The following is a 20,511-nucleotide window of genomic DNA, read 5'->3' on the forward strand; positions in this document are numbered from 1 at the left end:
ATGTGTGCATAGAATCCATGATAAGCCCTCGGAATTCTGGACAAGGAATGGAAGTTAATATTCTGTTGTGAGAGGCAGGAAGGTGGTTTCTTAGAAAGAGATATAAGGGAAGGAGCTCTGTGTGTGTCCAGCCAAGTGTTCTACTCTGTTCACTTAGGGTCAAGAGTGAGTGAGGGCTGGGGGCATCTCCTTTTGAAAATGTTCTGAGATGTAGGGCAGTATGTCCTGTTTGTACTTTATATGCAACTGAAGGGCTCTGGACTCAAGTACTTCCTGTGTGATACTAAGCTTGGACTTTCCTCCAAAGACCTACTCTTAAAATATTACAACATGCTCAGTTACTTCTATCTATTAGTATTTAATAAACATACATTGTGTTCATGTGTATCAGTCACTGTTCTCTAGTACTTTGTTGACCTGTGTACTCCTTCTAATCACTGTAAGTAGCTATGTGGCAGACGGAGAAGACCTCACATTTGCTTTATTTCACATAGCTGTCAGGGAGAAGACCTGGCACTGGACCCTAACCAGTGATGGCGAACCTTGTAGAGCTTTTAATGATGGCAAGTAGTCTGCTGAGGCACGCATGCAATAGGTTTGCCACCACTGCTCTTGGTAGTCTTGCATTATGTACTGTGCTTCTCCCACTCTTCTGTCTTGCTTCTGCTGTGCCATGTGGCCTCTTTAATTGTTGCAGAATTTGTTACATTTGAAGTAAATGTTGGAGATGACAGAAAATAGAGAGATGTTCATATGTCTGAAGAATCACTATCTAGCACCTCCAGACTTGGGTAACTCTTGCAGGTGTGTGAATAACACACAAAGCCCGGAGGTGCTTTTGTTGAGTGTGGTTCTCAGGTGGAGCAGATGTGTGAGTTCTGTGATGCATGAGTTTCATTAGTTGAAAACATAATGCCAAAAAGACACAATTTCCCTTATTAAGGAGAGGGCGAAGCAAGATATTTATGGGGGGGATAATGACCCACCTATTTGTTTTAATTTGATGACTTGAATCTTGCAGAAATTTCGGAGTGCTTCAGTTGGGGCTGAGGAGTACATGTACGAGCAGACCTCAAGGTGGGTTCCAAGGTTCATTTTCACTGAGAACTCTATCCTTGTGCCCTCAAGTTAGACTTTTAAACTTTTTAAATTTCCTTTTCTCTTTGTGGACTTTCATTAGGAAAATCCGATTTCCTTTGCCTTCAATTCTTTTCTCTGTGCAAATGAACTTCTACGCCTTCTAAAATGTGGGAATAAAAGAGTATGTGATTATTATTTTTTTTATTTTTGGTACCGGGGATTGAACTCAGGTCCTTGCGCTTGCGCAGCAGGTGGTGAAACCACTGAGCTAAATCTCTAGCCCTAGAATATGTGGTATTTACACACAGTGGAGCACTACTCTGCTATAAAGAAGGGCACACTTGAGTCATTTGTAGGAAAATGGATGCACCTTGAGGCCATAATGTTAAATAAAATAAATCAGACACACAAGCTTGGGTATTACATGGTTTCTCTTACATGAGAAACCCAAGGTATAAATAAAGAGCAAAATAAAATATAGATAATAGGAAGTAGGAAGAGAGATCTTTCTCAAATGGCAGAGGTTCAAGAGATGGAGGGAGGGACCACAGAGGGGGAGGGAGGGACCACAGAGGGGAAGGGAGGGGATGCAAAAGGAATTGAGATGCATTATGTGCAGATGCCAACTCCACACAAGGAATGTAAAAGTTATGACGGCAAACATGGGTGAATAAATTTAAAACATGAAAAAAAGAAGTTTCTACTACAAAAATAAGATGAAATAAAATGTGAGAATGCTCCGTGTCACAGTTCCAGGGCATAACGTGACCCACTGTGGGTGGTCGGGAGCAGCGGGCCCCACCCATCACAGGCAGCTTCTCAGCTTCTCCCTGCCCATGCACTGAGGATGAGCAGAGCTCTCACACGTCCTGAGGCTACACGAGGGCGGGCAGGCGGGGAGACCCCTGGCCTCTCAGGCCAGGCTGTGCAGGCTTAGGGGACGTGGCAGTCCCACAAACAGAAGCATCTTGTGTGCCCATTCCTGAGAAAAGTGTTCCCAGCTTCCTTCACATTTTGGCCTTGGTGTAGATGAAGTGCAAGCTACTGGTCTAGGTGATTCTTTTTTTTTTGGTACCGGAGATCGAACTCGGGTCCTTGTGCTTGCAAGGCAGGCGGCAGAACCACTGAGCTAAATCCCCGGCCCTCTAGGTGACTCTTAATATCCTGCCCTGATGTAAAATTTCATCATTCAGCAGGACTACACAACACAATTGCTTTTTTTTTTTTTTTTTTTTTTTTTTTTTGGCAAAATGACACCAGAATTTGTCCAGTTGTGAATCATTTCCCATCTTCTTCTAAGACGCTGTTTGTGGAATTTGCTTAGTTTACCAGCTTACACCTCAGATTTTTATCATGCATGAGAAATAGTTTGTCCCTCAGAATGATTTCTTATTATAAAACCTTACAGAAGGCCTGATGGGGAAAGTGGAGCCCCTCATCCCATAAATAGGCTGTTTTAAGAGACAAAGCATTGAGCAGTCTTTGCTCCTAGCCTTCTGAGGGTGACAGACTGAAGAGCTGAAAGGTGGGGGTCTGACGGGTCAGAAAGTACAGTGCTCCTTATGGGGTCTCCCACGGCCAGCCTGCACTGTGTCAGAATAAGATTTTTGTTCTTTAACATATTTCAGAAGTGCATGTTGGTTTTACAGACTAATGGGTTTCACTTTGGAAGATTTGTGGGTTCACATAACATACTTGGATCCTCCGCATCCCTCTTCATCCCCTTGGCCTGCCCTCCCCCATCTGCACATTTTCTTTTTCTTTTTTGGCTTCAATGTGCATAATGTGTTTTGACCATATCCATAGAAATAAGTTTTTTTTGAACAGATGTATTAAGCAAAACAAGACTGTGGCTCATGCCTATTGTGTTCATTTTAAACAGTTAATATTCAAGGTTGGGAATATTCAGTGTTTCTGTTTCGTGAATCATGTCATATTTTTTAAATGCTAGGGAAACTATTTTGAGCAAGACTATAAACTTGTCCTGTAATGAGCTACAGTGAGCATTTTAGATTTAGCAGCCTGTAGTCTCTATGACAACCACCAAACCCTGCTGTTATAGCACAGAAGCAGTCACATCCAGTACATACACAAAGGACTGAAGCTTTGTGCCAATAAAACTTTATTTACAAAAACAGCCAGTGAGCTGGCTTTGAATCCCTAACCATCATTTGCAACCCCCTTGATTTACAGCAGATGTGTCTTGAGTTCTTCTGCAGGCATAAAAACCAGACACAAAAGACAAAACCAAGTGGACAAACAAAAACAGCTCTCCCGTTAGGGAACTAGATTCTCGGTAGTGAATGTAGTTTTGGTTTTTCACATTCTGAAATATTTTTAATTGAGATATGGGTATCTGCAACATCTTGATAAAAAGGTAGTTAGCTATCATGAATAAAAATTGAAGAAGAAGAAAAGAAAGTTAGGTGTCCCAGGCTGGACAGAAGCACTCACATCTGGCAGAGGTTATCAGTTTGTAAGCTTCAGGCTGCACTCGAGTACCGCTGAGACCTGCCAGTGTGCTCTGCTCAAACCACACACGGCCACACGCATCGTGGACTTTCTCCCCTTCTGAACCATCTGGTTTATGGGCCACTATTAGAAATGTTGTATGCATTGTAGTAGCGATGACCTTTGGTCTGGCCTCATCTCTTTTGCCATATGCTGTGTTGTGTCTCTAAAATATAGTAAACATTGGTTAATATTCATACAAAATGCTATTGATGTGACAGGTCAGGAAGGCAGAGATGTCCACGCACGTGACTCTGACCACTGTTTGTTTTCTGTTCACAGTGGCACATTTCAGTACACCCTGGAAGCCACCAAATCCCTCCGCCAGAAGCAGGGGGAGGGCCCCATGACCTACCTCAACAAAGGACAGTTCTATGCCATCACACTCAGCGAGACCGGGGACAATAAGTGCTTCCGACATCCCATCAGCAAAGTCAGGGTACGGCTGCATTCGAAGGATAAAGTAGCCCAGGATCGGATGCATGGAATTGCTACCTCACAGCCTTGTGGAATGGCATGGGAGAAAATTCCAAAATAAATAACTCCAGAACAAATGTCCGAGAGTTTGGAACAAGACGAAGTACTGGCTTGTAGTTTATCACATTAATCGGTAACCAATAAACCCCAGGGCAGCAGCGTGGTTGAGCGTGCCTTCTGACTGGGCCCAAGGAATTTTCCTGGCTCCATTCACCACCTCCCTGCTGCACAGTTGTTGATTTCAACTGATCTTAATTTTTCCCACAAACAGCTGGACATCGGGCCATGTTGTGGGTGAGAGGGAGCCCTTGCTCTGTGTAAAGGAGAAAGCCACCTGTTCTGAGCCTGTCCTTTTGCAGCTTCGTTTAGTTTTCTGTAGCCCAGGCCATACTCGGGGCTCGGGATGAGGTGTGGTCCCCACTGGGAGTCACTTGCAGGCATCATTCCTGTTGGTGGGAAATGGAACTGGAGCTGAGCTCACGGTCTGGAAGCCTGCCAGTTTCTGACCTGCTCGCTGCTGCCGAGGAGGGCGGGCATTCGTGATCCCTCTGCTGAGAAGGAAAATCCTAGCCCAGCTCTGAGAAGAGTTTGAAGGATTTTCCCGGTCCATTGTAGAGGCCCTTCCTGGCCCGTTATAAAATGCTTCCTGCTGCCATAGCCATGGCACCCAGCCTGCCTTACTTCTCCCTGGCTGCTTCCCTCCGAGCCCTGTGGAACGTGTGGTGTGGGGCACTGTGGCGAGTTGGAGCGCAGCACAGCCCCAGCTTACACCACAGGGGGCCAAGGTCCTGCTGGAGCCTGAGCCGCTGTGGCTTGGGAGGGGCTGGTTGGCTGTGACTCAGAATTAGTTCCAAGCCCATGGTGGAACCCGCAGCAGAGGGTATACTGTGACACTGTGAGGGTTTACAGCATAACAACCCATGCTTAGCGAGTCCTGCAGTGTGCCAGGCACTGTGTCAGACTCTGCCTAGCTCAGTTAACTGCAGCGAGCAACAGCCCCATGTAAAAGGCACTGCGTTATTATGATGTTACTGATAAGGAAACTTGGGTTTTCAGAAGCTAGCAAGTGGTCAACCTTATAGGAACCTGGGATGTGTTCCAGCCCATCAGACTCCTGAACCCAACTCTCTTAAATTAAAAAAAGGTGTTATTTTTATTTAGGGTAGAAATAAACACAAGCCACTTGGCATATGTTTACATACGAGTGGAAGGTTTGAGACAGTGGGTGAGAGAAGAGAAGAGGGAAGAGTGGCTGAGCTGGAAGCCCCAGCAGCAGAAGCTGGCTCCCTTCTTTGCCACTAACCCATGTCTTTGGAGACCTGCTGCCTCTGCATTCCAGTAACATGGACACACTTTGCTACAGTCACTTTTCTAACTACCATCTGTTATCTTGTATAAAAAGTGTACACATGTCAATTAGGAAGGAGCCAGGTTTTGAATCGACAGCCAGCCACCAGCATGAAGTTGCTATTATTCCTTATACTCCGGGCCCACTCTGCTGAACAGGGGACCTTGTCCCTTGTTGAGCTCAGAATCAATGGGAAGACGTTGCCACTGGCTGTGGAGCTAAATAAGTAAATGACTACATGTGTGAAATTGCTATAGCGGGAGAAGTCTTCAGGAATGACAGTGGATGAGGTCTTCTTGCGGGATGGTCAGAAAGTGTTGGAATTCGAGGAGCCGTATTCCTGGTGCTGTCACTACCAACTTCTTTGCTTCCTTTTGACACTGCCTCCCTTTCTTAAATGACACTGAATTTACGTGTATTTAGTTTAATGAAGCTGTTGGCAATTTAGAATCAAAGAGGTTGTGGATTCTTATTTTCCAAAACAATTAGTTTTTCAAGTTCATTTTTATATCCACATTATATTTAAATAGATAACGTAGTTGCCCTCGTACTTTTTTGGTATGTGAAATATCTGTAGTTTAAATCTTTGTTCATCAATCTGAATTCATCTTTTACCATTTCCCTCATTTCCTTAGCATTCCTCTCATTACCCCTATTCTAGCCCCAGGCTCTTCATTAGGCCCAGAGCAGATGTTTGCTTTTTTACAAATGGTGCTAAATTCTTTGTTTAAGGACATAAAATTTCAAAAACATGTTATTTTCAACATGAAAAGGATTTTTTTTTGATGTTTTGGTTAACTTTACAAAACAGTTAATTTGGGGCAACTGGTTCATCTGAGTGTTTATCTCCTCGTAAAACTGATACAGGATTTTTTTTCTCTGTGCTGTTTTCATTTCCGAATTATCTCCACTCCATTCTCAATAGTATCCCCACACTTTAAAACAAAGACAGCCATATAGCTGAGCTCATCTGGGCTTTCTTTAAGCGAGAAAAGCCACATTAGAGAATTTGGCTGCAGAAGAACTTCCAGAACCATCTGACCACAGAAGCTCTTGGCAGAGAATAAACATCCCTGTTCTCCCCTCTGCAGAGCGTGGTGATGGTGGTCTTCAGTGAGGACAAAAACCGAGACGAGCAGCTGAAATACTGGAAGTACTGGCACTCCCGGCAGCATACAGCCAAGCAGAGGGTCCTTGACATTGGTGAGTTTATCGTTGTATTGGCTTTCCCATTGCTGGACAAAATACCCAACACCTACAATTTAAAAGAGTAGAAGTTTAATTTGGCTTATGGTTCAGGAGACTCAGGGTCCAAGGAAGGAACATCATGGCTGAAGGGTATGGAGGAATAAAGATACTCAATTCATGTTGCCTGGGAAGCAGAGAGGGAAACATTTCCAGAGAGGAAGGGGCCAGGACCAGATGTGGACCCAAGGTCACGGTCCTGGGACCCACCCAGGCACATCCAGAAGTGTACTTTAGAAGTGTGCTTTGGCAGCTCCCACACCAGTCCGGTTGACAGTGGAGCACATCCATCACAGTCACAATGGGGCCCTCCCACTTGAGGGCTCTGGTACCCCGAAATGTTGTGATGCCAAGGGGAGCCCCACACCATGGGCACAATGAGGATCCACAGCGTAGACTGAGTTATGCACATTTTGGATGTCAGTACGTTTATCACAGATCAGCCTGAGACATCAAAGCAGGGCTAAGCTGAGAACAAAGCATCTTCCCCTCCATCACATTGACTGTGTCTCATGGTAGCAGTGGCACATCAGGTGTGCCACAGTGCTGGGGTCCACGCCTTCCCCATTGGAGCCAGGTAAGTAGTCAGCAGGTCAGGTGCACTCTTGGCCCCCTTGACACAAACAACTCAAGCCCATGTGGCTCCAGGTGCTTGGCAAAGGTCACATTACTACCAGGGAGATCGAGTCTCTAGTTCTCCCCATCCAGTGGTCCTTCCACTCCCACACACACCTAGTGTAAGCAGAACTAGACGGTCAAGCAGATGGCCATCCAAGAGCCCTTCCCGGGCAGCAGAGGAGAATGAGTAAAGGAGCCTGTGCCCTCCCACACAATGTCTGCTCTTGGGAGCCCGCAGCCCTTGGACAGTGCCCTTGCTCAGGGTCCAGACAGGAAGGCAGAGCTATGCCAAGTGGTCCACAGCCCAGGTTGGAAAGGCTGGAGGCACAGTGAGGCGATGCCGCTATTACCTGTAGGGCTGAGAAGGAAAGGCAGGAGCCGTGGGTGTCAGGAAGCCGCCCAGCAGGAGCTGGGACCACAGAGGGACAGTTTCCCATCAGGAGGCGGGACCACAGTAGCATGGCTGCCAGACGCACTCTCAGTGCCGAGGAAGAGAAATGCCCCCTGCCAGTGCTCCCAAATTTAACCTGAAGCCAGAGGGCACATGGCTTTGGGAAAATGCAATTGGTGAGTCTCCTGAGACAGAGTGAAGTAGAGGAAGTCAGAAAATGGATCTCAAAGTTTCCCAACAGTACTTTAAAACACAAATAGTAATGCATGTGGCTTTAAGTAATCTTTAACACTTCAGCTACATACTGCTTGCATGAGAAGTCTCTTCTCATATTTACAGTTTTTATTATCCCATTTTCCAGACCAAGAGACTGTGCAGGCAGCCTAGGGAGTGCAGGCAGAGGAAGGTTTCCGGCATGTTGGGTGCTGGGTGTTACTGAGCCCTGAAAGGGATGCTTGCTTTTACTTCTTACATAATGCAATGAGGGACCTTCCAGACCTTCTGCCTCACCCTTGCTAGGACCCCTGAACCCGTGGTAGAGATTGGTTAGTGACCAGGTGAAGGTTAGGGACTCACCGTGGAGCCTGCTGAAACTAGTCATTGGTCTGTCTTACAACATGGTTTACTCACTCGCAGCCCTCATCACACACACGCAAGGATACACACACAGACACCTATTAACTAGTCGAACATATTAATCTCAAAACAAGGGAGGTGAGGCCGAGGGAGGCTCAGTGACCCACCGTCTCAAGTGTCTTGCCCTCAGTCATGAGTCCAAGCCCTAGGACAGGAGCCATCTTCCCAACCCAGACTGCGACCAGGGCCTTGGGGGTCGTGCCTCCACCTGCCCTGTAGCCAGTCTGCACCGAGCAGAGGAACAATTTTATTTTATTTGAAAAGTTACCCTTATAATTATTGCCCAAGAAAATGAGAAGAGCGATTAAATAGAAATGTGGCTGAGGTTCAAATAAGGCAAATAATAAAAGCATTTTAATGGCATACTTGTTGATTCAGCTTTGATATTGTTACAGGCTTTAGTTCTCTGGGACCAGGATCGCTTCTCAGCTCTGTAGCCCTTTGGATTTACTTCTCTTCTTTCTCACCTCCTGTCTGCCTTGGGACTTTTCTCCCTTGTGCAATGCACACACACGCTCACGTGTGGACACCCGCATGCCTTGCTTTTGAGATCTGTGACTTCAAGCATCAGCAGCTTCATGGGAAGCGGGGCCATTTACTTCTGTCCTGAGATCATGGCATGACCCAGTTTTGTGAGTGTGGACTCCTGTCTCTCCTTACCCAGAAGCACCTCCTGTGGGCCGGGCGCTCAGCTGTCCTCACCCCCGCGTGCTGGCCAGGGGCTGGCTGCTGGGCCCCGGCTGCAGCTCCCTGGGGGAGAGCGAGGCTGTGGGCCCGGGCAGTGGCCCAGGAGGCTGCCTCTGCCTAGGACACTGTCCCCACAAGAGACCTTCCCTGCGCCCGAAGCTCCCTGTGCTGGCAGAGGTGGTCCTGAGGAAAGTGTTTCTTCATCGAGCTTCTGGGCGGTGCCGGCCTCGTGTTCCGGCTGCTGCGTGCCTCACACACTGGTGGCCTCCGCCATCCTCACCATGTCCGCTGTGGTGTTTAAAAGCTGATGTGGTGTGGGTGGGAATTCTCCCCAGGGTCCCACACTCACTAGGTGGTGTAGGGGGGACACAAACCCACGAATTCCAGAGTCTGCTCCCCTCTCTTCCGGGTGTCACCTTTGTGTCTCAGCCCCAGCCATCTCTGGATACAACCAGGCCCTAGTGACCCCCAGGGCTGTGGACATTCGGCAGCTGACCTGCAGGGACGTCCTTGCGTCCTCGCTGTCTGGCAGTCTGGGTGGTGGACTGGGAGTGGGCGGAAGTTTCAAAAGTCAGTTCGGATGCGTGGCTCTTGGGCATTAGGTCATCAAGTACTTGGGCTATGGAAGGAAACCTTAGCAATTAGCTCTGCCTTGCTATAAGCAAAACAAAGCCAGGCCCAGAAGGATTCTGCTGCTTTTCAAAACATAGGAGCAAAGTTCTCCGAGTCTCACCAAGTTATTTCTTGTAAGCTCCTTGAATCATCGCAGTTACTCAAGGTCATAAATAAGTTCACGTTCTCCAGCCCAAGGAGCATTCCTGAGTCAGTTACGCCCCCTGTGTGGAAAAGCCACTTCAGTTATATTTGTAATTTGATGGTCTCTGAGCGTAAAAGCCCCATTGTATTGAGACACGGAGTTAGCAGTGATCCCGTATTTGTTAATGCCAGTTTGAAGAAGTGCACAATTCATTCTGCAAACATTTATCGAGCACCTTCTGTGTGCCAGACCTGTTGTTCAGCACTGGTGATTAAAATGGGCCAAGGCAGGGCTGGAGTCTGGAGGTGGGAAGGCGGACAGTGACTGTCAGGCAACAGGCAGCAGTACAGGAGCACTTCCCAGAGAAGCTATTTCTGGGAGGATACCAAGGGCACAGAAAGGTGGAGAGGGTATATAAGCTGAGGAATTGCACATGCTCAGCAAAGCGATCAAGACCAAGAAAACCAAAATGAGGTTGGAAAACTACTTCACGAAGCCTAATAAAACCATTAGTGAAGGTGGAAGGGTGCGACCTCTGCCTGCGGGTGCACAGGCAGAGTAGAGGGAGGGAAGGAAGTCCCCCAGGAGAGACTGGACAGCCTCGCTTCTTACACAGGATCTTGGGGCTCTGAGTGCAGGGCTGTGAAGCCCGGACCGGAAGAAACCCTGTATCTGTCTCTGTGCAGCACAGCCTGAAGCCCTCAGGTCCCTGGAGGCTGGCTGGGCCCGGCAAGCAGTCAGTGGCCCTCACACCTGTAGGCCCTGGTGCTAGAGGCCTGTGGACTCTTGCCAGGTGAGTCCTGGTGACAAACCTCAGAGCTGTCCCTCTGCAGACAGCCACCACCACACTTTTTTGAAGGACATCACCATGAGGTCCCTGAGCTCAGCGTCTGGGACTGTCTGCCGCTCTGACGCTGTCTTGGCTCCACCGTGTCTTGTTTGGGGGTTTGCCAGGGAGATCATCCAGGACGTGTGTGCATGTCTGTGCCTTCTTGCTGACGTTCAACATGTGTGCTTTGCTTTCAGCCAATCCACTGAGCGCAGTGGATTTTAGAGGTTCAGGGACCCATAAAGAAAACTAGTCAAATGCCGCTTGTCCTGGTGGCCGGGTGACATCGGCACACCAGTGCTCCTGGCACTCTGTGAGGACAGATGGTGGAGAAGGTGAGCAGTCATAGGCAAGTGGATGCAGTGGTGAAGCGAGAGTTCTCTTTAATGAGTTGCAGGCCTTGATTTCATAGGCTGTGGGTGAACTCTGCGGACCTGTGATGGGCTGAGAGCTGTCTGTAGAGAGGGAATTCTGGGCCAGGTGGAGGAGGGCTGGACCGGCAGTGGGGACACCAGTGACTGCCGGGTGAAGAGACATGGACTGCAAGGGAAACACAAACCACGCCAGTGACCAGGTGTGGGGGTAGGGAGAAGACGGCCCCGAGAGGGAAGTGTGGCTTTGCTAGCTGGGTAGGAGGGGCAGGAGGAGCAGGGCAGCCAGGGCTCAGGGTGTGGAGCTGGGCCAGGCACTGGGCTCGGCTGGCACACGTTGGTTTAGGGCACTGACCACACGCAGAGCAGGGGGCACTTCCCCAGCATCCAGCTCTGTGCAGAGAGTAAGCAGGTGAAAATACTTCGAATGAGTCATAGGCCACACAGTGAACTTGACTACGTGTCAGATCTCTTCAAACAGCGAACAGTTCCAGCACCTTCTCGAGGGAAGGCACACCTGGCTGTTTGCTGCCTTTCCAACAGGGAAGCCAAGTTAGGAGCGACTCCACAGCTAATGTGAACTTCCTAGGGTGAAAGCTGGAAACGGCCACAGTCGGCTTGGCATACCTTTATACGTACGGACTTCTCTCTCTGGACACAGTTAGGGTTTTCCTCCCTACTTTATGGAGCAGACGTTCCAGGGTAATGTGAGTCACAGTTGGGCCTTTTCGGTACAGGCCGTATGGGTTGGGATGGAATGGAACGGATTGCTCGGCCTGTCACACAAGCCCCACACTCTACAGTCAGAGCCGAAGTAGCCATCACTGATAAAATTTGGTAGGTAATTGTGAAACCAACCGTAGGCCCTTTGTTCAATCTCTGGCTTTAATTTGGCTCACAGTAATCTTTTCTGTAACAGGATATATTAGTTATATTGTTAATATTAATCCTATAATTTTCTGTGGTACTTAGCTGATAATTATGCTGCATTTTCCGTTATTAGCGTGTCATTCATTATAGGGTTGTGTCTGCGCCCTAATACAAGTTTAATTTCTTAAGAATCATTTTCAATTCGTGCTCGGTCAATAATAGTTTTGTATTAAGGCAGTGCTTCCCATGAAAACATAAATTCCAGCAACATCAAAACATTTCTGCAGGTTTAATTCTCCAGGTTCTCTTTGAAGGCCGAAGGAAGCCTTCTGAAGGACTCAAACGTAGAGCTCAGCGGGCCTCTGTGACCGATGCCACTTGGCTGTGGGAGGTCCTTCCGGTCTGCAGTCCTGCTCCACTTGCAGTGAGGAATGTGACTCAGTTCAGCGACACCTTCTCTCCGTGTCCTGGACAGGTTGGCCTTAGGAAGGGGCCTTCTTGCACTTTTGGTAGCCAGTCCTGGGCTACTCTGCCCCTGAGCAAGGTGGGAGCCGGGAGCAAAGAGTGGACAAGCTGTAAGGAAGAGACAGCTCCACCATTTCAGAGGTTGGGTAGCTGGAGGGTCAAGAGTTCGAATCCACACAGGCCTAGGCAGGTATCACGAGCACCCAGTGACCAACATCCTCTTTGCCGTCCCTTCCTCCCTATTTAGCTTAGCTCTGCAGGTGCCATCCCAGCCCCAGAGTTCCATAGCTTGCTGTCTCTCTGGAAAATAGCTTTAGGAACAACTCCAGTTAATGCAACGAGGCTGTTTCCTCATTTCTAAAGAGACAGGAAAAGCACCTCTGATCAAAACAACACCAAATGAAACCTCTTGTGAACCCTGACCTTTCACAATAAACCCGAGAGCTGGTGAGAGCAGGCCTGGGGTCGGAGCCCATCCAGGGAGCTGTGCCCCTGCCCCACAGGGCTGGGTGTGCCGGCCCCGGGTGCCCTGCTGCTGCTCTGCCTGTGCTCACAGTCGCATGCAGTGTAAGATGCTGTCTGTCTGTGGAGACACTGAAAATCCCTTTGCATCTTCAACTTTGGTTAGGAAACATTTATGTGGTGAAAGTGTGGTAGGATATGCGAGTTCAGTGTTTTAAAACATTGTCAAATCAAGTGCTCTTTTAAGTTTAATACTTGCTCAGGCAGAAAATAAATTTTCAATAATTGCGCCACTGTGGGTTGTTTATTGCATCCGTCTTGGTGCAAATCCCAGAAATGCATACTGTCGTGGGGAGACTGCTCTCCCGCCTTGGGAGTCACTAGGAGGGCCTAGCTGCCCTACTTTCCTCCAGGGAAGGGCCAAGGTCAGGGCCAGTGTTTGCCAACCTCCTGCGGCCTGGAGCCTCCCCAGCTGCGGGCCTGGATCCCTGCAGTCTCTTCTCACGCCCTGCTGGGTCTGTCTCTTTCCTGCACTGCTGCCCCGTCCTGAACTATCGCTCACGACTCGTCCTGTGCACCGAGCCTGTGTTAAATGTCTCAGTGCCGCATCTGTAGGGTTGTTTTACCCTTCCCTGCTTTGCCCGGCTGCTCCTGACCTCGCCTTTGATCTCTCCTGGTCCAGGGTGGTCCTCTCCCCACTTCCCCTTCCCCCGGAAGACATCTCACTCCTGAGACCTTGCTGCTCTGTCCCCTCTCCCTGGGTAGAGCCAGCTGCTTCTCTAGGGCTTGGGTTTATAGCGGGTCAGTAGCACGTGACCTTGTTCAGTGTTCATCAGTGTCCTCCTCTGCTTCCACCGGATGCTGGGCTTTTGGGAATGGATGGAGAATTTCTTTGTAATCTTTGTATACTCAGCGCCTGGTAGCGAGTCTGATGCAGTGTGGGCAGTTGGTGGGCAGCCACCTTGGGCAGGTCTGTGAGTAGATGACAGGTAGGGTGCGCAGGTCTGTGTCTGTCCCTGGGACACCAGCCGGGGCTCGGACTGTCTCCTTTATGTGGAGAGACTCATGTTTGGTAGTATTTCCCTGGATGCTTGGGGATAAATGTGCTTTTGGTACTTTAATTTCTCATGCTTCAATATTGCTTTATCACACAATGGAGCTTTTGATAAAAGAGGCAACTCTGAGATCTGATTGCTAGCATAGAAACATAATACGTATACTCATAAACCAGGGGAAGTTTCTCTTTTCAAACTTAACTAGAAATTATTAATGTTTGCCTGAAGCAAACAAATGGAAAATTACTGAAAAGCAAACTTTAAAAAAAACACAGCTACATTTGAAAATTAAAACTTACAATTAATGTAAACCTTCATCATTTTTCTTCACTGGTCCTAGGAAGTCTTGTGTATTTGGTTCACGGACATTTATTGTTATCAGCCTTTTCTGGTAGAGTTTCTCTCTTTCTCTCCTCTTGGTGATTTTAGCCCGGAGTGTTGGCGAGAAGGAGTGTTCCAGAGAAGACTGAACCCTGGAGTGGATGCCTGACCACCCCTTTGAGATGTTCTTAATGAGAACATAGAGCTTCCCCATAAAGCGATTCTGGTTTAGACGGGGAGATTTAAAGTTAAACACGCGTACTCAGATGGCTAAAACCACCTCAGAGACCCATCATTTTATTGCTTTAAAATGCCATATTTCCTGTCTTCTGTAATTTTTTTTTAATATTTACGGGACACTGAGTTTTTGTCCCCCTAACTGATAGGGAACTTTTCTGTATCTGCAGGTATAACACCAGGCTTTCATCATGGAATTTATATTGCTATTTGATTTCATATTTTTGCTTGAGATCTAATTATTTTTCTTCCTGCAGAGAGGCATTTTGTAAAACCGTAAGTACACTGATAGTTTCCAACATCTAAACTATTCCATTGGTTTAGTAATGACCAAAAAAAATACCTGGAGATGGAGTCGTTTCCTGAGACTCATGGATTTCCTTCACAAAAGCAGAGCTAGCCTTCCTCCTGCCATTCAGAGACTTCTCCGTCTGTATCTTGCAATAGAAACGAATTTCTGTCTTTGCACGACTCCCAAGTACAACATGAAGCAAACTTAAGGTTTCTTGTCTTTGTTTACAAAACCTAGGCCTTCCCAAGACAAAGTTTTCCCAAAGATAAATTGACTTCTTTGAGGTTGTAGAAGCCTAAATAAGGTAAAGTTAATCTGAGGAAAACTCTTTGAACCCACTCCAGGAATGTGGGGCCACCAGTAGTGTTTCTGCCTTTGAAAAGTTGATGGTTGAAATAATGGAGGGCTTAAGAAGCGAGTCTCCCTGTGTTCAGCACCCTGTGAGGTAGATCCATGGCAGCGCTGTCTTTAGAGCGGGGGAGGCAGCTCAGAGGCACTTTGCAGCTTTTCCGCCATGGCTGCTGGGTCAGATGACTTACACACCTGTCCCCAGGTGCCATGGTCAGCACTACAAAGGTAACCTGGACAGCAGCAGCAGCTTCCCTCCCCAGAAGGACAAGTTCATCTTCTCAAGGATATATATTGAAAATAATAGAACTTCAGAAATCCTTTAGTAGTGTTAGAAATTTTAGAAAATGAGTACAAGCAAATAGCAATGGCAACCTGTGTCACTTACGTAGCAGTTAATGCAAAAATCATTCACATAAACAATTAGAATGGTCATTTGGGTCCCCGGTCCTCCCCTGCCACATGGAGTAGATTTATCTTCCCATGGCTGCTAACTGGTCTGGCACATGTGATCAGGCAACTGGGGCAACTAGGGAGGTGCAAATGGAGATCAACCCTGACGTGCCTGAGCCCCTGAAGGAACTGGCCTGCGGTCACATTTAGTGGAAGGTAATCCACGGGAAGGTGGACAGTCCTTTTCATGCGTGTGCGTGTAGCACCATCGGTAACCAAGAAGTCACTTCTGTTGTTTGAATCTATTCAGTCTGCAACTATCATGCAGCTATATGTGTTTGAGAATTATTTCTGGCAGTGAAGGTTGTTGTATAGCTGACTATGTGACAGAGATCATGAAACTCTTGTAGAGCAGTAATTTTGGGGGTTCTTACTAATCATATGAAGTACTATCATTTGAGGAAATGGCATCCATTTTTCTTAGTAAGTTACCATTGGTTTAACCAAGTGATAATGTTGCTGGGAGAAGGTTAGGGGGTTCTGGGCTAGAAGGAGCCATTTGGGGGCTGGGACATCGCTAACTGGACTGTTTGAGGTCGCAGCTGTCAGTGCTGCATGCCTGTAACTTCTGTCCTCACCTTGAACCTTTCAGAGCTTTCAGTGATACAAACAGCCTCTTGGTTTAGGTTCCCACCACTGCCCTAGGGTGTTAGTGTACCAAGCATCAAGATGAAGAATGGAAATGCAGAATTCTGTGAGTGGTTCCTGGGCAGCGAAAGTGTAAGTTATTACCAAAGCACTGTCCGTGTCTTCATTCATTCAGGAAACCCTTAGAAAATGCCAGATACTTTTGTTAATTCACAAATTAACTTTGAGGACCAGAGACAGAACACTTAACCTCCCTCACCCACCGTGACTGACAGAAAGAGTTTAGTCCTAAGCCCGTCCAAGCTGACTGGGTTTAAGACATGGTATGTGCATGGCCCACACGCACGCACAGTTGTGTCTGCACACAGGGTGTAGCCTGTTGCCAGCTCGGAATTAAGTTTGTGGTTTAGGACAGCATTCTTTAAAAGAGGAGATCAAATGCTGTCCTTAAAATACCAGCACATATGGAATGTAGTGGGCTACAGTGTAAAATATTTTTCTTACTGTACATGTATGGTCCTTAAAATTTACGTTCTGCAACATTGACCTATGTAATTCCCTCTCTGGAAACAAGAATGTAAAGCCAACATGAAATATTAGGTCAGCCTAAAGAGAAAGCCCCGAGAGAGTTACCGTCTTAAATGATGTCTATGAGAGGGATTGTACTAAGCCATGGAGTGCAAATAACTGTCAGTTAGCACAGATTTAAATATAGTGAAGAGCCACTCTGTGATGGCCGCATATCATGTTGCACAAGTTCAGCATCATTGTTCTGGATTATGTATGAAAAGGTGCTCATCTGAGAGACTGTGTGTCACAGAAGTCAAAGGGCTCTGGCTTTGCATGGAGACAGAAATTGTAGGTTCCCATTCCAGCGTGGCCCCTTACCTGCTGCTGGTTTGAGTGTGTCCCTCAAAAGCTCACATGTTGGAGACTGAATCCCCAAATTTGTATGCTAACAGTACTAGGAGGGGCCTTTGGGAGGTAGTTAGGGCTGGGTGGGGTTGTGGGGCTGGGATGCCAATGATGGCACCTGTGACCGTAAGAAGAGAAATGCGCTGTCCGGGCTGGCCTCTGGCTCTGTCCTGACGGGCGACCCCTCCACCGCCAACGCCGCAAGAAGGGCCCCGCTGGGGGCCAGCGCTGTGCCCCTAGACCTCCAAGTCTCCAGGACCACGGGTGGAACGATCTTCTGTTCTTTGTGACTTACCTGGTGTGGAATTCAGTGATAGAAACAGAAACAGAGGCTCCAAGTGGCTGTCACGGACGGAGGCCCAGGACTCCTTTCCTGTTTCCTGCCCAGGAGTGGAGTTGGCTTCGGCAGTGTTGGTGAAGAGTGTTTAACGCAGGGCCTCGTACACACTTGACTCCCAGAAATGAGTGACTGTTATTATTTGTGGGCTGGGAACAAACGGTAGAAATGCACGGAAGGCCTCTCCAAACGTGCTCAAGTGTCAGCCCGCTTAGGTACACCAAGGGTGACCTCAGACTTGGGAAAAGCACTATAAGGAAAGCAAGGAACTCATTAATGAGTTCTTAGGAGTTAGCCAGGTTTTTAAAAGTTGCTTCTTCGATTTTGAAAAACAGAAAGGAATAAACTTACAACTCACTTAGACAAAGGTTTATTTGTTCCCTGTTTCAAGCTAAGTGACTGGCCCAGTGTGACCTCTGCCAGCCCCTACACTTCGCCTGATCCTTTGCAGACTGGGGAGGTAAGTGTCCGGGGGCCGGGGGGGTCCCATCACCAACTACAGACACAGCGCTCTCTTGCCTTAGACTCCATCTCTCTCCTGGATGAAGAAATGCAAGTCCATCTAGAGAGCTCAGTTAAGGGATTCATTGACAGTCACTGGGCTTGTGGAGAAGAGGAAAGAAAGCTACATTCAGCCTGTGTTTGCAGTGCCCGGGCCCCTTCCCCCTGTGCCACCCTGCAGATGGACTTGCAGTGTCGCGACCCCGATGAGAGCTCGCCCGGCCTGGGAAAGGCGCCTCGCTGGGCACACTGAGCTGACAGCAGTGCCCACAGCCGCCCGAGCATCCCAGCCTCCTTTCACCAGTTCAGACAGGACCCACACCTCTCAGGAGAGGCAGTTTTCATATTAATTACACCACTGCTTTTAATCTCCAGCAATATATACAAAAATAATTAAAAGGAGTAGTTATAACTTCTCGAGCACACGAAGCCTAATTAAAGTGAAGGAATTAGCATTTCCTTCGTCAGCGTTCCAGCATCCCACTTATACACATGATCAGTTTGAAGAAAACTATCTTCAGAAGAGTGAGTTTGAAAACCTGTTAACAGACCACTGACTGAGTGCATGCAAAAGGTGAAAAGTGCTAACGGAAAGATTCACCCTCAGCCCTCTCATGGCAGTGAAGGTAGAATCAAACCTCCTGATTTCCGTGCAGAACGGGGCCCACCAGCAGCTCATGGGAAGGGAGGGCTGCTCATACCAGCTCACTCAGCAGCCCTCTGAGGAAACACTGGAGTTTCTCCTCCTCTGCCGCCGACACCGGCAGCTGTGCTTTCTGAGAAGGGCTGACTTTTCAGCTGTCCTCCTCATCTCCGTGGTGCTTAGGGTTATGGAGATGTTTTCCTTTTTGCCTCCTCCGCTGAGGCACCTGACCTGCCCTTCTTGGTCAAGGAGTTTGCACTAGTCTAAAATACACAGCCTCCCTGCCCCACTGAACGTCAGCTCCTCAATGCTTCTGCAAAAGCTAGTTGCCACTGAAGCCGGTGCTGTGACCCCAGTGTCTGGTGATGATTTATTGTCTAATTTGCAAGATAAATATAGACAGTGGTTAAAGCGTGGCCTTTGGCATGAAACAAGCCCAGATTCCAACTGCAGGCTGGCCTGTCACCGTTGCGAGTCCTCCCTCCCTCAGTGGCTCCACTCCTGTCTCGGCGGATGCCGATTGTGACCTCACGGTTTGGTTGCAAGGACTAGGTGGGGCAAAGACCCTGTGCCGGCCGAGGCTCCGCACAGCATGTGTGTCTCCGTGGCGGCAGTTCTTACCACCCCCAGGGCATTTCCGTTTTAATGCCAGGGACAGCAGTGCTTTTATCTGGAGGAATGAGTATTTCAGGGTGGATTCCAGTCATGACAACAAGCAGGTGTCTGGAAGCAGCTAACACCCGAATTTCCCACGTACAGTGTTTGGGTCCATGGAGAGGGAGAGTCTGCTCCGAGGACCATCTGTCACATGAACTTCACTGCTCATCGGCATGGGACCTCAGGACAGACATAGCCCAGTCGTTTCAGAGCCCCCAGTGTATAACCGGTGTTACTGCGGTGTGGTCCCAGACCTCGGCACGGCGTCCAGGAGTTGGTTAGAAATGCATGTTCTTGGTGACAGGCAGGCTCCTGACAAAGGCTCCAGAGTGGCCCAGACACCTGCATTTCACTAAAGCCCTCCCGGTGATTCTCCCAAACCCAACATCCAAGAAGCTCCGCAGCTGAACACTTGTTACGATGACCTGTAAGGTCTGGCGGTGCAGAAACACCCTTTCTTTGGGGTCATCCTAACCTGCCCAGAGGACACGCTGGCCCTGACTTCTGTACCCTCTGCTCTGTCGTGTCGGGACACAGCCTCAGTGTGGCCCTTGGGGCGACAGCAAGGTCACCGCTATGCTTGTTCATTAGACGAGAAGACTCACTCGTGTCTTCTCCCCGAGTTTTGTTCTGTTTGAAACCTAAGCTAGTTGTGCTTTTTAGGATTTTTGTGTGTGTGTAAATTACCAAGTTTAATAGGAACTGTTAATGTCATCTTGTTTTTTCTTCTTACTCTTTTTTTGAATGGGCAAGAAGTATTAGAGAAAAAAGTGCAGAACTCATTTTGGGTATGGCAATAGCAATGTCATAAGTCCTTGTATCGGACCATGGAAATTATATACAAAGTGTCTTTTTTTCTTTTGGGGGGTATTGGAATTTGAATCCAGGGCCTTTGCACAAAGCTTCATCCCCACCTTTTGTTTTTTATTTTGAGACAGGGTCTCACTAACTTGCTTAGTTCCCAGGCTGGACTTGAATTTGTGATCGTCCTACCTCAGGCTCCCAGAGTGCACCACATTTGGCCTTATATAAAGTCTCTCGAAGCTCATCTTTTTCATATGCTTCCGTGTCCACACAGAAAATAGTACTTAGACTATCACTATGTTTTTTGAGACAGGGTCTCACTCTGTAATTCATACTGTCCTTGCACTCACTGTTGCCCAGGCTGGCCTCGAACTCATGACAATCCTCCTGGCTCAGCCTCCTGAGTGCACCTACTACTGTAGAGACTAAAGTGATGACAGAGCTGCATAGACAAGGCAGGTGCAGATTTTCACCTGCTTCCAGCCATCCTCTGTCATCTTCATCGTCACATTGCTTATGAATGTGTGTTTTTCTGCACAGGACAGATGAAAGTAAGTACTGTGAAAGAGGAAGGGTTCTGTGAACCAGAGAGCAGTCCAACCTTTAGTGGGGG

General features: G+C 48.0%; 1 protein-coding gene across 6 annotated transcripts in view; it reads left to right on the forward strand.

Annotated features, from left to right (window-relative positions):
- The window catches only part of Grhl2 (grainyhead like transcription factor 2), a 136,404-nt gene that overhangs the window by 54,122 nt on the left and 61,771 nt on the right, over window positions 1-20,511 (forward strand). For all 6 annotated transcript variants that reach the window (XM_087190752.1, XM_004850226.3, XM_004850227.3 and 3 more), the window contains exons 5-7: window positions 1,022-1,077; window positions 3,874-4,030; window positions 6,508-6,619. In XM_087190752.1, coding sequence (XP_087046878.1) covers window positions 1,022-1,077; window positions 3,874-4,030; window positions 6,508-6,619 — 325 coding nt within the window. The remainder of the gene's footprint in view (window positions 1-1,021; window positions 1,078-3,873; window positions 4,031-6,507; window positions 6,620-20,511) is intronic.

Source organism: Heterocephalus glaber, unplaced genomic scaffold (assembly GCF_053883595.1).
Source record: "Heterocephalus glaber isolate CG9 unplaced genomic scaffold, H.glaber_assembly_v1.0 deba00001556, whole genome shotgun sequence".
NCBI classification, from domain to species: Eukaryota; Metazoa; Chordata; class Mammalia; order Rodentia; family Bathyergidae; genus Heterocephalus; species Heterocephalus glaber.